General features: G+C 35.6%; 1 protein-coding gene across 1 annotated transcript in view; it reads right to left on the reverse strand.

Annotated features, from left to right (window-relative positions):
* Window positions 1–17,061, reverse strand: part of TUSC3 (tumor suppressor candidate 3) — a 136,439-nt gene that overhangs the window by 61,430 nt on the left and 57,948 nt on the right. The window contains exons 4-6 of the mRNA XM_075091409.1: window positions 14,956–15,096; window positions 14,354–14,494; window positions 6,013–6,102 (exon numbers count right to left, since the gene is read on the reverse strand). Coding sequence (XP_074947510.1) covers window positions 6,013–6,102; window positions 14,354–14,494; window positions 14,956–15,096 — 372 coding nt within the window. The remainder of the gene's footprint in view (window positions 1–6,012; window positions 6,103–14,353; window positions 14,495–14,955; window positions 15,097–17,061) is intronic.

Genomic DNA, 17,061 nt, shown 5'->3' on the forward strand with positions numbered 1-17,061 from the left:
AAAACATACAAAAAGCATTTTATATTTATCAAAATATTGAGTAGCAGGTAACTGTTGCCTTGCACATTAAAAAAAAAGTATCAGAAGTCCCTTATGTTGAATAAAAAATAACCACAATAAAAGAAGGATAACCAGGATAAAAAGGTATCTCCCTGAATGAAGATTATGGGTGAATTAGTCCATGAAGGACTGTCTGAAGTATGCTGCTTCATTTACAATGACACTCAAATGCATGTTCCTTCTCTTGACATTGTTCACAGGCATAAGAGAATTCCAATCTGTTACACTGAAAGGACAGCAATCAGTGCTTACAAGGAAAACTATAGGGAGAGGCAAGAGCTCTCCAATAGAAAAAAGGACCAGGTCTACAACTCTAGAAGGCTCTGCAGGATAGGAAATATTTTGATACTTACTTAGTAATTCACAAGACAATTCCCAAATGCTGAAATTCTACTTCAGCAAAAGGAACATCTGCACTCCTTTACTATAGATTACCCTTCTGTAGAGGAAAGATTCACAAAATAATCAATTTAAAGTAGTGAAAGACTGTGTTGTACAATAGGGGAAATATGGCAGAGTTCTTTCCTCTCTTCTCCTTTTCCCACTCTCTCAAAATTGTTGGAAGCTTGTAAGATTTTAGAAGAAAACAGACATGCTTAAGTTGTTTAATAACTACAGGAAGAATGTCTACACTGTTCTATTCAGAGAACAGAATCTATGCAGAGAAAAATCTCTATGACTACTTAATGTTTTCTCATTTCCAGTGTGGATACTATAGTGATATCATAATAGGGTGAGTGCAACTTAAGCAAAGGTATGCTGTCAGGAGCTGCTGGACTAAGTCAGTGTTAAATTCCAATTAAGAACTCAGCTGACTATCCGATTTTACTGAAGAGACTGATAAAATTTACCTTGACTATTCCTCAGGGAAACAAACAAAAAAAGAAAAATAAATTAAAAGGTAAAATTAAAAGGATGATGTGGATGGTCAAACACTAGAACAGTTTGGGGAATCTCTAACCATGGAGACATTAAAAATTTGCTTAGACAAAGTCCTGAGCAACCTGACCAGCTTTGAGAAAGCAGCTGGACTAGACAATCTTCAGAGGTACCTTGCAATCACAATTATTTTACTAGAGAAGGCTCGTTCCTTTTAACATATACAAAACTAGTAAAGTCCGGGAAACAGAACAGCTAGATTCCTACCTAGTACTCAAGCTGGATTTAAGAAAATGGCTCTTGTTCTAGTAGTAGCAGAACAACATGAACAGGTTTTCCCTTGTGTTATTGTTTTCCTGTCTTAAAAAAAGTATATTTTTTCTGTATTGCATTACCATTCTATCTTTGGATACTTCAAAACTTCACATATTTGAGGTCTCTCTGATTTCTGACATAAAAAGATCTGTTCCGTACAAGACATTTCCTTCAAATGAAATCAAATTGCTTCTAGAAGCCCATCTACACTTAGCAAAAGGCGGGGGGGGGGGGGGGGGGGGGGGGAGGGGGGAGGGGAGGAGGAGTGTTTGTTACTTGAAAGTGATATCAGTCAATTAAAATTGCATTTCTGTTGTTAGAAGCAGTAATTAAAATCTAGTGGTTTTTTTTATTTAATTGGATTTTATCATGACAGTCTACTTGCTGCCTGATTACTTGTCTAAAATCCAGTTTTACTTGATGGGAACATGTCCCATCTTTACTCAGCCAAAACTACTGTACTTGCAATACAATGGTACTTTCTGAACTTCTACAGCATGCATGCTTCAAGAATTCACCATTTTAAGAATTTAGAGGTTCTAATGCCTCATCTGAGCAACCCTTCTGTCATGAGCACTTTCCTACCTCCAATTCTTCCCACTATAACAAAGGGTACAAAATATTGTGTAAGGTTTCCCTTTTCTAATATGAAGGAGAAACGTGTTATACAGAAAGTTATTGAAATACCAGCTATGATCACCCTTACAATCTCAAAAATTAGGGCAGATGTCTTATATAGGTTAATTGTTTTCCCAACACCAGTCTAGGTATGATGTTGCCCATTTTTTAATGTGCTGGTCTGTTAACAGAATTAAGACTGGTTTATGCTTGTTCTACATCTTATACTGCCAGTTGTTACGTTTTTTTACTAAATCAAGATAGAGGTTTAATTTAAAGGCTTGAGAAACCCTTTACTAGTTGCAGCTTCTGAGCAGACTCCCTGCTTTGATGACCACAGGAAAGCCGTTTCATTATATACCCTCATAACAAACTACTCATTTGTATCAAGCATATTAACATAAATAATTGTCTATTCCAATAAAATATTAAGAATTATTTTCAATAGCACTGTGGTTGTGATTATTGTTGATAGATGCACCAAAATATTGCTGTGGTGCAACCGATGCCAATCTGGATATAACCCCCCTATATCAACTTTTTCTTATTCAAAAGCAAGACAAATACATAAACAATATATCACACAGCAAAGTGACTTTTTTATATATTGAAACTGTTACCAAGGAATCCGGCCACTTTCAGAAGAGTCAGGTATCACAAATAAAATCTTGGTGAACTGTACTTCAAACATGCTTCCAGATAGATTGAAGGCAAAAGGACAACGCATTTACTGTGAATTACTGAGCTTGAAAGGGAGAGTCATTCTTAAAACTGTTCCAAGAAAGTTCCATTTATTTTAAGTAGACTTATATGAAAGTCATGTCAGAAAACACAGAAGAATATACTTTAATAAATTACATTTGTCCTGCTTAGCAGCAGTGGACTAATGTGAATTAAGGAACTTGATAATCTAAGCATAAAATTTTCACACAGAGTATCTTAGTTTTGCATTGACAAATGCAAAAATTAATAATAGCAGTCAAACATTTTTCATTTAACTTCAGATTAAAAAAAAAAGGCTGCTAATTCCTGGATAGACATAAATGCTTTCTTAGCCATTGCTGCTATTTGATTAAAAACTGATTAAAATCTAATGAGAATTTTTTGCTATTAGGTCAATTAAACAGCACAGAACTACCTCTGCAGGAGGCTCAAAAATATGTAATTGCTTCCTCCAGCTCTCTACTTGTCTCACCACCAGCTCTATACAGATCAAGCTCTGAATAAAAATCAGAACTCCCAAGACTACTTACATACAGATGTCAATGGGATGTTTAGTTTTCACTCTCAACTCTGGTAAAATAGATACAGATTTTAGGGTCACACAGTCAGTAAGGGCCTAATCCTAACAAAATTATTAGGCAAAAGGTGCAGAACTCAAAAAAATATAACAGAGAGAATGTGTCAAAATAGAAGACTAGCTCCAGTTTCATCAACCTAAACCAGAATTTAAATAACCAACACCAGTACTGTGTGATTCAGCTTTCTAAATAAAAATTGATACTGCTTTCATGTGGACCCAAAATCTGAAATTAGCTGATGGCAATGGCGAATAAAGGAAGTAATTGCAACAACCTCAGTAAGAGAGCACAACAGCTTCACAGAACAGACTGACACCAAATTACAAAAATATGGTTTAAAAGCTTCATTCAAAGAAAACAAACATAGAATTAAAGTCATTTAGGTAATGAAGCAAAGAATCATAAATGCAGTGCACAAGCCAAAAATTTTAAGAACTGGTGATGTTACTTTTACATGATACTGGTACTAGCAGGTAGTGTTGTTTAAGCAAAGCAAACAAATGTCTTTTCATCTTTTGAAAAAATAGGAATTTAAGGAAGAGAAATGAAGTGTCAGCTAAAATTATGACAAGAACACAGAAAATAATAGGCGATATCTGAGGCAAGGAACAGCTTATGAAGACAGAATATTGTCACTTTCAAAGTCTGGTGGCGTACCACAACTAGTACAGGAGTTAGTGGTTCAGTTCTATGAAAGACGACAAGAATTAGTAAATTTGAACCTAAAAATAAAACTATTCTATGCCTCCTCTTAAAAATAGAATTTTACACTGTAAGATTATTAACAAAGTTTCAGAGTATTACATGCAAGTAATCCTTGTACAAAATTAGCATAGAAATCCAGAATTGGTACTAAATCCTAGACACTGGAAGAAAGTGATGAGTTAAACTTCATCCAGATGTAAAGACAGCAGTTCTAACTCAATGCAGAACAGTGTTACAATGAATTATCACAGTCAAATAAATCTCACAGAAGTGTTAGATAAGCATTTTTATAACTTCAAATTCACAAGAACATAAGTAAATGCTAGAAAAATAAAACAGGAAGACATTCAATAATGTTATTTGGAAAAAAGTGCAGTGTAAAATAGATAAAGGTTTACAGAATACTTAAGGTTATTACACTGATAAAAATAGAGCTGTAAGTTACAACTACAGTGGTCAATGATACCTTAAATAAATCAGGCACTTGGTGAACCTTCATCTGTACTTTAATTCTTAGATCTGACTGGTTTTACTTACTGACACAGACCTAACTCCACAGAGGTCAGAGTACTGACAAACATGAACAAAGCGAGACAACTGAATCAGAGGCACAGAATAACTTACCTGAAGTCATATACTGCAACAAAACCAGAGAACAAAGTATGTATGTTGACTAATACAATAGGTTAGTAACTAGAACTTAAAGTCACCTCTACAGTCATTTTCACGATTTAGTTCTGTATGTTAACACTCCCAAACTAGTAGTTTTTCAGACACTCAGATAGGATGAGTTAACACTCTGAAAACTGAGACTGCATGGCATAAATTCAGGAACAATCAAAAGGATATTTTCAAGTGATTTAATATAGTCTAAACTTCAGAGACAGGTCTTTAAGAAGGGCGATGTGTATAAAACTGGATATGGTAAAAATTAATTTGTCACGAACGGTGCTTTTTCTATGCAGTGTTTCTCCTTTCTGTCACTCTGTAGGACAGCATCATAAATTTACTATTGCAAGGCAGTAATGAAAACCTAAATTTTTATAAACACAGTGTTCTACAGAGATTATTTATTACATTATCAGTTCTGCATAACAAAGTTGACAGAATTATGTAACTTTATGACATCAACATGCTGCTACATTCCTGATACAAAGCAAACTGGTAATCAAATTCAAATAATCTTTTTTTTGCTACTCCAATTAAGATGTGACACAAAGGGACCTTCAAATGTTTTTTTTCTGTAAGACATATGCCAGTCTCCTTTAACCAGTGATGGTCAAAAGGCTTCTAGAAATGAAAAAGCTTCCTGACCACTAAGTTCACTGCAAGTTTCATACACTCCATCCCAACAACTTGCTTAAAAAGTGGTAAACCACAAAGTGTTAGAAACTAGCCAAGGTCCTCTTTAACCTTCCTAGTAGGCCAAGAGTGTTTTTCCTTCTGAACCCTGATGGTGAGCAGGAAGAAGCAAGTAAGAGAATTCCTTCAAAGACAGCAGTAGCAGGATATAACAGTAATTTTGGCAGTAATCAACTGGTGGTAACTTCTTAGTAAAGCTGATAAAGAATTTACATTGAAGGAGTAAAGAGATATAGGAAAAAGCATTCTGTAAAGTTCAGTGGAAGAGTTACAGCCATGATGGAAAGAAATCACATGAAAAATATAAAACATATTAAATATTTGCCATCTCCTCCTCTAACCAAAACGCTCAAGAAAGAGGAAGATAAGAGGTTACAAACCACAAAGCTATGTGTAAATGGAACCTGAAAAGAAGAAAAAACCCGAAACTTTTCACCTTGTGAAGAAGCACATTTCTTCAAAAAGACACAATATCCATTTATCTTTGGACAGCCAGAGATTGTGTGGTATGGAACATTTTGTAACACGTTCACTACAGCTGGGAGCCTGATAGAGACAGTTTTGAAAAACATGGCCACTCATTTCATCGTTGCTCAAATCAAAGATGGTAGAACTTCCTAAACATCTGAAATTCCAAACCAGACTCTGTTTGCAACTGGAGACTTAAGACTCCGGCACGCTGTCATACAGTGCTATGGAACTGCAACTATTTGCTGTTGTAGACTCACTGTAGGGAGTGGCTTTACATAATAAAATTAAAGAAACAACTCACCACTTGTCCATTCTGAGGATTTTTATGTGCATACGGGGGTCCACGGATGTGATTCCACATCTGACCAGATGTCATAGCGAACACAACACACTAGAAAAAAATTTTAAAAATATACTCATTTATTTACCCAAAAGAATTGAATAGAAAAATCTTGCTGCTGGTGATGTGTGCTTTAGAAACATAATTGTTTACCTAACCAGATACAGTATCTACCTCTATTTGATGTTTACAATAGGGTTTTCAGATGTGTTGCTCTCAAAAAATTCTTAATGCCTACTGTTAGAAAATGAGTTAGCTCAAGACAGAGATTTTCAAAATCTCACTTGAAATAATCCTGTCTTTATGTGCACTTGGAATTGTCACATTTACACATCTATATACAAAAAGCACTCACAGCAGTAGAAAGCATTCATTTCAAACACTCTGCAAACTAATGTTTGAGATCTATATAAGCTTTCATGAAGTTATTTCTGCCACTGATGTAATGTAAATATTAGCTTAACTGTTTGCTTTCAGGTGTACAAAATTATATATAAAAACATAAGAAAAAAGCCAATCATCAAAAAATGTCTGTACCATTTTATGAAATTCTCATTGTGTGTCCTGTACAACTGTGATTGATTCTAGCTATGACAAATAACAATGGCTGAGTTGGTAGAAAAGTGAAATTCCCTATGGAGAGAAGCATGGAGTTAAGTTAGGAATGTATCAAAACCAAAAATGGACATTAATTCTTGCAGAAGGTCATACTGCAGAATCTACAAAAACAAACATCATAGTCATAGTAAGAGTCACTATGAGTATCTTAAAGATTAATATATAGTATCTTCTCATTACCAAATGAGAAAAACAGAAATGAGAAACTTGGACCATCCAAATATGTCCTCTGATTTCAGTACAGATAATCCTTACAAAAACTCCAAGATAATTTAAGTACAGTTTTTACATATATGCTCATTTTTACTGTGCATGTTTAGTAACACATCTGTGAAACAAATGTAAGCTAGTGTAGTTCTGTATCCCCATGAATGCAGCATTGCCACCTCTACCAATGTGTTTTTAACAAACTTGGGAAGGCCTGAAACCCACAGATTTCTACTGTTTGTAAAATACACACCATTATTTTTAAAACAGATGCAAGCATCTATGAGACATGATACATCACACTGATACACAATACCTGCCATTCCAAACCTAATAGTTTCCATAGGATCCCATGCTTTCGGATTCAAAATTTCCAAAATACCTAGTTCACTCACCATTACTGTGAGCTGGTGTTTCACAGGGTAAAACTCTGCCAAATTTATTCCTACAAATGAGCAACTTGTAACGTGATCAATGACTTCATAGTTACCTTATGGGTTTATATTGTATGTATTTCAAGGGAACAATTCATATGCAGAGAAATGGTCCCTTTCCGACGTTTTCTTGGATCTTGTCAAAGTACAAAGGATGAAAAGTGTAGAACAGGAGAAGATTCAAGCTGAAGCACTTTTCTCTGGGCACTTCGATTTTCAACTCCACTCATCCAGAGCAGAGTCTGTACTTCTGCAGTTCTACAGAGATGATTTCACCCCTTACCAAGGACACTCCTTTCATCCACCTGGCCCCTTCCTTCTCCTTGTCAGACTCCAAGAACAACTTTAACTGCTGCATATCACCTGAACTATCAGGGGAGTTTAGGGTTCAGCTATTTCAAGAGCTTCCAGATTTAGTTTGCTTATTTTCCAAATATTAGATAGCTTGTTATCCAAATAATAACAGCAAACAGAGTAGATCTACATTATTGAGTGGTATAGTACAGAGAAGGAAGGCACAGTGACTTGCTACAACACACATCATGGTTCCAGGACCAAATATCCACAGGATGTCTTCAATGGCAATGAAGAAGTTCGCCTCTATTATCAGTCCCAGGTGAATACACTGTACGTGTAGACATGACTGCTCAAGGACCTGGTTAACAAGTGGTGCTTTTTCTTGATGCTTCACAGTGCATAGCTTCACCTTCAGTTTCGCTAAGAGGAAAACTGCTTTGAGGTCACCCGTGGTGCACTTTTGTGTATACCACAAGGCTTCTAAGAACAAACATAAGGTAAATAAGCACCAAGAGTCCCACCAAAACATTGAATTGCTAGCAAGACACAATTTTACAAGTACCTGGGCAGAATTTCTTGACTGTTCTTGGCCTTGCAAACTTATACATCACTATCTCAAAGGCATAAGTTTTGTTTAACACTATCTGCCAGTTCGTTAAACAAAAAAACTACATACTTAAAGCCTTCTGGTATATATTTTGAAGTGAAGCAAATACTATAAAAAGGAGATCATTAGATTTCTCCCTGCAAGTTTAGATCCCAGAACATGACAAATACTTTGTGACATAAGAAAAATAATGAAATTCTATATTCATTTATTAATATAGTTAAATTCAAGCATGGTTTCAAAAAAGAGGAGACACAGGGAGCCTGTTCTGTACTTAATTTCTACACTGTTCTCCATATGTAATTGTTTTTAAAAAATGTAATCCTTTCTATCCAGTTAACTTTGCTTTTGTACTCAAAGGCTACAGAGCTGCAAGACCTGTACTCAATTTTTAAATAACAATCCATCACTTCTTAGAATCTTCAATACGAGATACAGAATTCAAGGATAGGAGTACAGCACAGAAGCAAAAAGAATGGGTTTCTGTGTCTTTAAAAGGTACTGTGTATCTCAACCTCTAAGTAATGGAAGGAAAGAAAATTAATAACCTGCATTTATTGCTGTTCTTTTGAGATGCCTATCTACACACATAGAGGTGCCTGACTTTTTCTAGCTGTATCTTTGAATAAAACACATTACTACTTTATCCTTATTCCCAGAAGGGGGTAAAGAAGCCACTAGTAGCCATGATACCCTTGAAGCTATTTTGGAGCAATAACTGATGATGAATATACTGTATGGTATAGGTACTGTGGAGTGTATCAGCACAGAACACATTTCTCATAACCGTTAACTGTTACAACAGCAGTAAACACATGCTTTGAATCCTCATTCAAGTGACTTTGACACATTTTGCCCAATAGAGTAAAATCCTAGGCAGCTGCCTTCGAATCTGAGCACAGACTTTACCTTCCCAGATTCCACAGGCACAGAGGCAAATCTGAAACGTGCACATAAAATGTAGCTTAAAATTACATGCAGAAAACCACAGTGGCAGCCTGGTAAAGAAAATGCTTTTAAAAGCCCCCTAGTAGCCCACATTCTAGCCAACTGAACAAATAAACTCTCAGCACCAGAACTGCTGTCTAAAATGTAGCAATTTCTTATCTAAAATGTTAGAAATTTGCCCAGTTTATACCATCTGACCTTTTATTCTCTCTGCTTAAGAAATGAAGAGTCTTGACAAGAATGTGAATTGCTTCTTGTTATCGGTATGAAAGTACAGGACTCTGCAAATATCTAAGGACTGTAGCCCTTCCTCATCTTTGTGCTAGCATGTCAGAGGGAAAAATATCCATAGATGAATAGTAGGATTTGAATTGAAGTCTAAAATAATCTAGGGCATACATTTCAGATGTGATCGCAAAAGACATCTTTTGGGATATTATGTACTGTGACTCAATCATCATGGTCTGCCATTCTAAAAGTCTTCTGGGTAACATTGCAAGTAAAAATGCCTAAGGCATACAAGATAATACCAAGGTCTGCAGTACTTTAACAAGGGGATGAAACCGCTAATAGCATTGCTGTTGCGCAATCTAATGTGGAGGACTATACTGATTCGAGAGTCTTGTGTGAACTGGCATTAGAATCAATGTGTGAGATGAAAGCCCTGGTCTTGCTTCTGAAAGTCTATCAAGACCATTAGATGGATCACTAAAAAATACATTCCTAAATATCCTCCTAAAACAGTGCTGGAAATGTCACCTACGAGACAAATTTTTGGTATCAATGGAAATATCAAACAAAAATTCGGTCAACATTTCTAGGATCCTGTGTTCTCCTGCTAGTAAAGAACAGCAGAGGCACTTTATTTTGGGAATTTTTTTTCCAAATTTTTAGGAACAGAACATTCAATCAGGCAGAGAGGCACTATCCATTTTTCATTTAAACAAAAAGTTGCCAACATTTGGGAGCATAAGAGCTCTTCAAAATAAACTAAGAAGCTCTGAAAAAGAAGAAATGGAAACAAGAGACTTGTCTGTTTGCAAAGGTAGTTTTTAGTTACTGAATTGCAGGGTATCTATGAAAGAGTTTCTGTTGAAATTAAAAATGTCATTTTTAATATGGTTAATCAATGCTAGCTACCTAGCAGTACAGCACCTCCCCCAAAACAATCAAAACCCAAAACTATAGCTTCTACAAAAAAAGCTCCTGTGCTTTCTCAGTTCTGCAACATCTGTAAAAACTGCCAATAAGAAACAAAGTAATTGCCAGTAGTCCTGCCGAAAATATGGGCTTGCTGCAACTTTTATGCATTTTGCCAGGCTTTCCCTGTTTAATTTGGTTTTTTGAAGTTCAAAAAGGAAAAAATATTAATGAAGAAAATAATTCTTTAAAAATAAGTATCTATTAGTTATTTACACACTTCATAAAAGCATTTAGTAGGCATGACTTGCTCCCCTTAAGTAGGCAGAATCTTCTCCACTTTCCTTTTAATAAGCTGTATGAAAAAGAAGCTCTAAGTTCTACTGGTACAAAAAAGCACCACGTAAGAGAGTCATAACTACACAAATAGCTTAGAATGAATATATTAATGACTGTCCATTTTCCTCTATAGATCATGACATACTCTAGTGATTTTGCAGAACTAAGGTCATCTGTGCAAAAGCCTGCGATCAGGAGTCCCTGCTGATTCCACTATAAAGAACTTAACATGAACACATATGACCATGTAGATCTGAATAAAACCAAAAGGACTTCTGGTAACTGCATGATCTTTGGTAAACACCATTTTGCAATATGGGGCTTCAACAACATTGTGAGGGCAAAAGAAGAGTAATGATTAAAAAAGGGAAGCATCAGCTCAACACTGATTAACTGCTGTTCACTACCAGCTAGAAGACCTTTTTCTAAAACATCCTCTAAGGACTATTCATTTTTAAAGTAAACAGAATTTTTCAGTATTAGAACAACAATAAATGGCATTAATGCCATTTTAATTCCTTTTAAGTCTGTTATTGCTTGTCAATACAATCAGCAGGATGATAATTTCTGAATGGCATTAATACAAGTTGTTTAAATGTTCGATCACATTTGGACATTGACCCTGTCCACAGGGGTTCAGCTGAATGTGATTATAAATCTACACTGTAATTTATAATTATATTCAGTCATAAAACATCAAGCTGCTGCTAAGGAGAACAACAGAGACGCTCAATGTGACCCATCAATGTGCCAGAAAGCCAACCGTATCCTGGGGCTGCATCAAAAGAAGTGTGACCAGCAGGTCAAGGGAGGTGATTCTCACCCTCTGCTCTGCCCTCATGAGACCCCACCCTGGAGTGCTGTGTTCAGTCTGGAGCCCCCAACATAAGGAGGACATGGACCTGCTGGAGTGAGTCGAGAGGAGGGCCACAAAAATGCCCAGATGAGATGGAGCAACTCTCCTGTGAAGACAGGCTGATGGAGGTGGGGTTTTTCAACCTGAGGAAGAGAAGACTGCAGGGAGACCTTATGGCAGCCTTCCAGTAGCTGAAGGGGGCCTACAAGAAGGCTAGAGAGGGACTTTTTATAAGAGCATGCACTGGTATGACAAGGGCTAATGGCTTTAAAATGAAAGACGGTAGATTAAGATCAGATATATGGAAGAAATTCTCTGCAAGGGTGGTGAGGCACTGGAGCAGGTTGCCCAGAGAAGCTGTGGATGCCCCGTCCCTGGAAGTGTTCAAGGCCAGGTTGGATGGGGCTTTGAGCAACCTTGTCTAATGGAAGGTGTCCCTGCTCGTGGCTAGGGTGCCGGAACTAGATGATCTTTAAGGTCCCTTCCAACCCAAACCATTCTGTAATTCTATTAAATATTTAAAGGAAGAACTGATGTGTTAATTTTCTTAATTAGGAAGTTAATTATGTCTTCAACTATTTATTGAATGCAGATTATACTAGAACGATTGTGATTTGAAGAACTGATTTTTAACCTCCGCAAAACAAAACAATTCCCCAGAATATTCAAACATTAAACTCCTGATCTGAAACCCTGAGGTATGAAATTGGAATAAAATTGCTGTCTCCAGAGATACAGTGCATGGCTAAACAAAGGAAATAACCCTGATTACATATCTTTATTTGATTTTTGAGACAAACATCTATTTTGATGTGCTAATTATTGTTTTACTTAGGTGATCTCTAAAGATATTTAATTAGGAGTCCAAAATAAAATTAGACTGATACATATCCAATTTGAGCTTTCTGGTGGTAATGTATCTTTAAAAAGTATTATAAATGAAAAATATTAGTAATCTATATATATAAAAATATATGTAATTAAATATGCCGACTTACTTTGGAAGACAACTGTCAAAACTCTGTTCTAGAGCTCAGGATACCCCAAATGACATCCTGGAACAAAGTAGACATTCTGCCCCTGGCTCTCTAGATCAAAAGGAAACATCATTCTACCTGAAATCTAGTCCTGTAGGTGGTTTGTTTGAAATCTTGTTCTTTATTCCTTCCTCAAGGTACAGGGTAGATTACATGGCATACATTCTTTGTTAAAGCAGTTTGTTACACTAGTAGGAAATGCTATGACAGCACAAGGAAAAAAACAGCATTATCAGCAGCCATTATTGACGAATAACACCAAACACCAAGGAACGCTGAACAAAAAGCTGGCTTTAAGGCCCTGTTAATCATTTAGAGATAAAAATGAATTAGAGCCCAACAGGTACTAGGTAACTTCATCCTTGAACTGATTTAATCAAACCTGCCAACGGGCTCATCAGCTGAAAGTGCACAGAAGAACGTATCTCCTCATATTGTTGAATCAGAGCAGATCAGCAAACCATGAATATGATGTGGCTTTGAAAAGGTGAAACCAAGTATAGGATATATCAGTAGCCTACGTCTAGAAAAGCTAAAATACACAGGATCATAGAATAACCCAGGTTGGAAGGGACCTCAAAAGACCATCTGGTCCAAGCTTTTGTGGGAAAGGGAGCCTAGATGAGAAACAAAATATGCATGCTGCTACACAAGTAGTCATAATTCCACCTACAATCCCAGCCATGTGCTTTCAAGAAAGGTTAATTCGTATTGACTCAAATTGAGAAAAAGGCTTTAAACTTATGAAGTGAGCGAATAACCGTTTAAATAGAAAAAAGAAGCTGCTTGACTTATGTTGTACAAAATACATGGACAATTTTTTAAGAAGTACTGTTCTCAATTAATATATTGCTAATATGGAAGAAAGGAGCTCTATTAAGCTGTAAAACGTTGGCTTGGACTCTATAACCCCAGACGCTATTCCAGTGTTGATAACCATGCTCCTGACTCCATGTCCCTGAAAATTAAACCTTAGATACTGCTTCTCAGATTTCTCCTCTTCTGTCAGACAATGATGGCAGAGTAACAAGTACTTATTGATCCACCTTATCCATCATATACCATCCTTGCATTTCATTTTCTAAAACTGAGACAGCTGACTATGCAGCACAGTCCACATTCTTCAGTCTACTCAGTTATTTGTAAACCATGACAAATAGACACACTACAATACACTATTAAGCATGTTAAACCTTAATTTAGTATTTATGGCCTTGAGGGTTTGGTTGACTAATGTTTCAAATGGATTATTGGCTAGTTTTAGAATTTCCTCAGAATTAACCGTAGAAGATTGTCCTATTCTCATTTAGCATAACAGTGGAATGTTAAGGTCAGTCCTACTGAAACCAGTTTTGGAAAGAATGCCACCTTTTTCTTTGGTTCTTAGGTTTTGATAGTTTTCTTACAAATATATAAATGCCTTTATTACTTTTCTTAATCTTTCATTACTCTAAAGCAATAGTCTGACATTGATATCCACACTAAAGAAATCATAACGTTACTGCTTTTACAAAAAAGGGCAAATTGAACAACAGCAGTGAACATTAGTAACACTTTTTATTAGAAACATTTTCTTGTTAAAGTTAAAACAAAAATCTGCAGCTATCAGAATTTGTTAATTTTCAGTGAATCACTCATAGTAACTGATAGTCACTGCTTATGAGAATTAGCTCCAAAATCTACATTATTAATCTTTGTCTGATAGTACCGTTCTGAACAATGTATTAATGCAATAGTTTTTAATTTGCTGTGCAAGTAATGAAGACACATATGCTAAAAAAACTAATAAAAAGCCTATTAGTAAGGAAAATCTGCATACCAGAGCTGCCATGGCCCAGCCAGTTTTGTTGTAGATGAACTCCAAGTTATTTCTTCGCAGGTATAACAAGCCACCAACAAGAGATACCAGGAGAGCCAGTGCAATTGTACCTGAATAATTAGGAGGCCTGAACACTCTAATCTGGAAAAGATAAATGCAAATATAGATTGCAAACAGATGCTTTTAATATGCACATACTATGAAAAAAGTTAAGCATCATTTTGAACCGTTCAACTCCAAAACTATTTCTTCAGCAGATTTGCAGGTTGTGTCCAAATTAGGAGCAGCTAGCTTTTGATCTGTTTTGTGTATAGTTTTGCAAAGCACATTTTACTTATTTACAACTATTTATCACAATATCACTGCTTGTTTTCATCCCGAATAAGACCACAAAAAATTTAACGAAGCAAGAATGGAATATAATCTGCAAACAGGAGAAGTTACCGCAAGTACCGAGACTATACTTCTTGAGGAATGTTTGTGTTCTAGAACCTACACCTGAGGAAAAAAAAGTATTAAGGAAAGACTGAATTTGTCATCAGCCTGTCTCAGACTACAAAGATACATTTGGCTTCAACTTTTAAAGTTGTCTAAATACTTACATGAACATCTGTTCTGTCAGCTATCCATTTAGCTAGCTGCTCAGCTGCAAATCCGATTCTCTGCAGGTCAAATGTGTCAGCTCTCTTGGGTTTACCTTTTGGAGGAAAATGCATGAAAGTCGGAGCAGAGTTCATATTCAGCTACAAAACCAGGGAAAAACAGCAGAAACAAAATTACTAACTCTACCCTCAAAAAGGTTTACCTTTTATGTATAAGGCAACACAAGTCTAACTAGCACGAAAAAATATTATTTGACTCTATACGTTACTCTTTTTTAAACATCTTCATGTATAGTCCTGCAAAAGGAGTGCTCAGAGTATTCCTTCCCATAGATTCTTTGGGATGTTTAATTATTTAGAGTAATTCACCCAGGAACTTTTCTGAGTAAGAGTATCGTATGCTTTAAAGCTCTCACACACTCTCAGAACTTCCCTGTAATTAGTAGAACAGGCACCCCACACCCATCCAGTCTATTAAAGTATATTAGGTTATAATTCTAGGGGAGGGAAAAAGTGTTCAAATAGCTTGACATTGTTTCTCTTGCCTAGCTCTCACCAATCCAAAGTAAAACTAAACTATTCCTCTAGCCTTCCACTGGCTCCAAGACAGACTATCCACTAGTGACTAGTCTTTTTTTTGAATCCAGAAAGACTGAGGTAACTAGCTTAGACTACATAACTTGCACCAGAAATTACATGACTCTCAATCCCTGTGCTGATGTCACTGGAACTATTCACAGTATATCAAAAACTCAAAAGCGATGAACAAATATATCTACATTTACATTTGCCACTTTAAATTTTGACATCAACTTTGTGAGGTGGTATAGGATAATGTAATTTTACTACATAATTCCTCCATATTCATTCCATCTCTGAATTAGCACAATACAACACTTGAAAAAATGAAAATTAACAAACAAAATCAGGGGGAGTATTTAAAGGTGATGCAATATAGAGATCTTTAAATAACAAATGCAGAGTACACATGCTTGTTTCACTCCTGCAAAATGAGTTTTATCACATTACCAAAACATAATATTTAATCAAGTACAGAACTGGATTTATCAATAGAAATTATCAGCAATGAAAATATTTTCCATCTAAGCAAAAAGTGGCCCTCTTTAAGGAATTTATTTGGAAATAAAAAATATTCTGAGAAAGATTAAGGCAAATTTGTCAAATAGTTTAATGAAGTATTTTATAAGATAGAGAAACATTCTGAGATACAGAAACCTTCTGACACTGCGTAGGGTTTGGGGCAGTTGGTCTGCAACTGCTTTGTCATTACCCTATAAACAGAGTAAAAGCTGGAAAAAAATCAAATACATTACTTTTGGGGATTTTTTGCTATAGCGTCAGTATTACATTACTTGTGTGCACACACAAACACAAGGTCAGAACTACATTTCCCCCAAATCTGCCTTAAAATAGTCATTAGTATCACTTATTCTTAACACTGTATTTCTAAAAGACAGTCAAAAACTTATATATTTTACTAACTTCACCTAATTTTTACATGACTTGAAATGCATACCACCTGAAATAAACTGAATCTGTGCCCTTTTACACAAGAAATAAGTTGGACTGGACTATTCTAATATGTATTGATTGGCTAAAGGCAAGATCAAACAACATATTTTGTATTATTGTAACCATGTAGGATAACGTAAGATGATTTAAAAGCTTATTTGAACTAAAATTTTTAAAGCAAAATCTTAAGCCATTAACAGCCATTCTTTACAGAATACATTCTAAGATTTCAATTGGAAGCAAAAATATTTACTAGACACAGTAATTAAACTTTTTAAACTATTAAGTGTTTTAAAAATTAATATTAAACTTTTCTGCTGACAATTTTTTAATCACACACTTCACCAAAAGGTGGTTAAAAATAGAGAACTTCAAAACTTGTAAATTCTCTTAATCTGCAATTTTAGCCTCAATCAACAGTTAAATATCAGAGAAAAGCATGTCAGTATTTAGTATTACTTTTCAAGGGACATGTTTTGCTTTAACTACTTAATTTAAGAGGGGAACTTAGACTGTTCTCCAACAATCGATTTTTCACTCTTCATAGCCAATATATGAAATGTAAACCAGTCT

Source organism: Phalacrocorax aristotelis, chromosome 4, assembly GCF_949628215.1.
Source record: "Phalacrocorax aristotelis chromosome 4, bGulAri2.1, whole genome shotgun sequence".
In the NCBI taxonomy this organism is placed as follows: domain Eukaryota; kingdom Metazoa; phylum Chordata; class Aves; order Suliformes; family Phalacrocoracidae; genus Phalacrocorax; species Phalacrocorax aristotelis.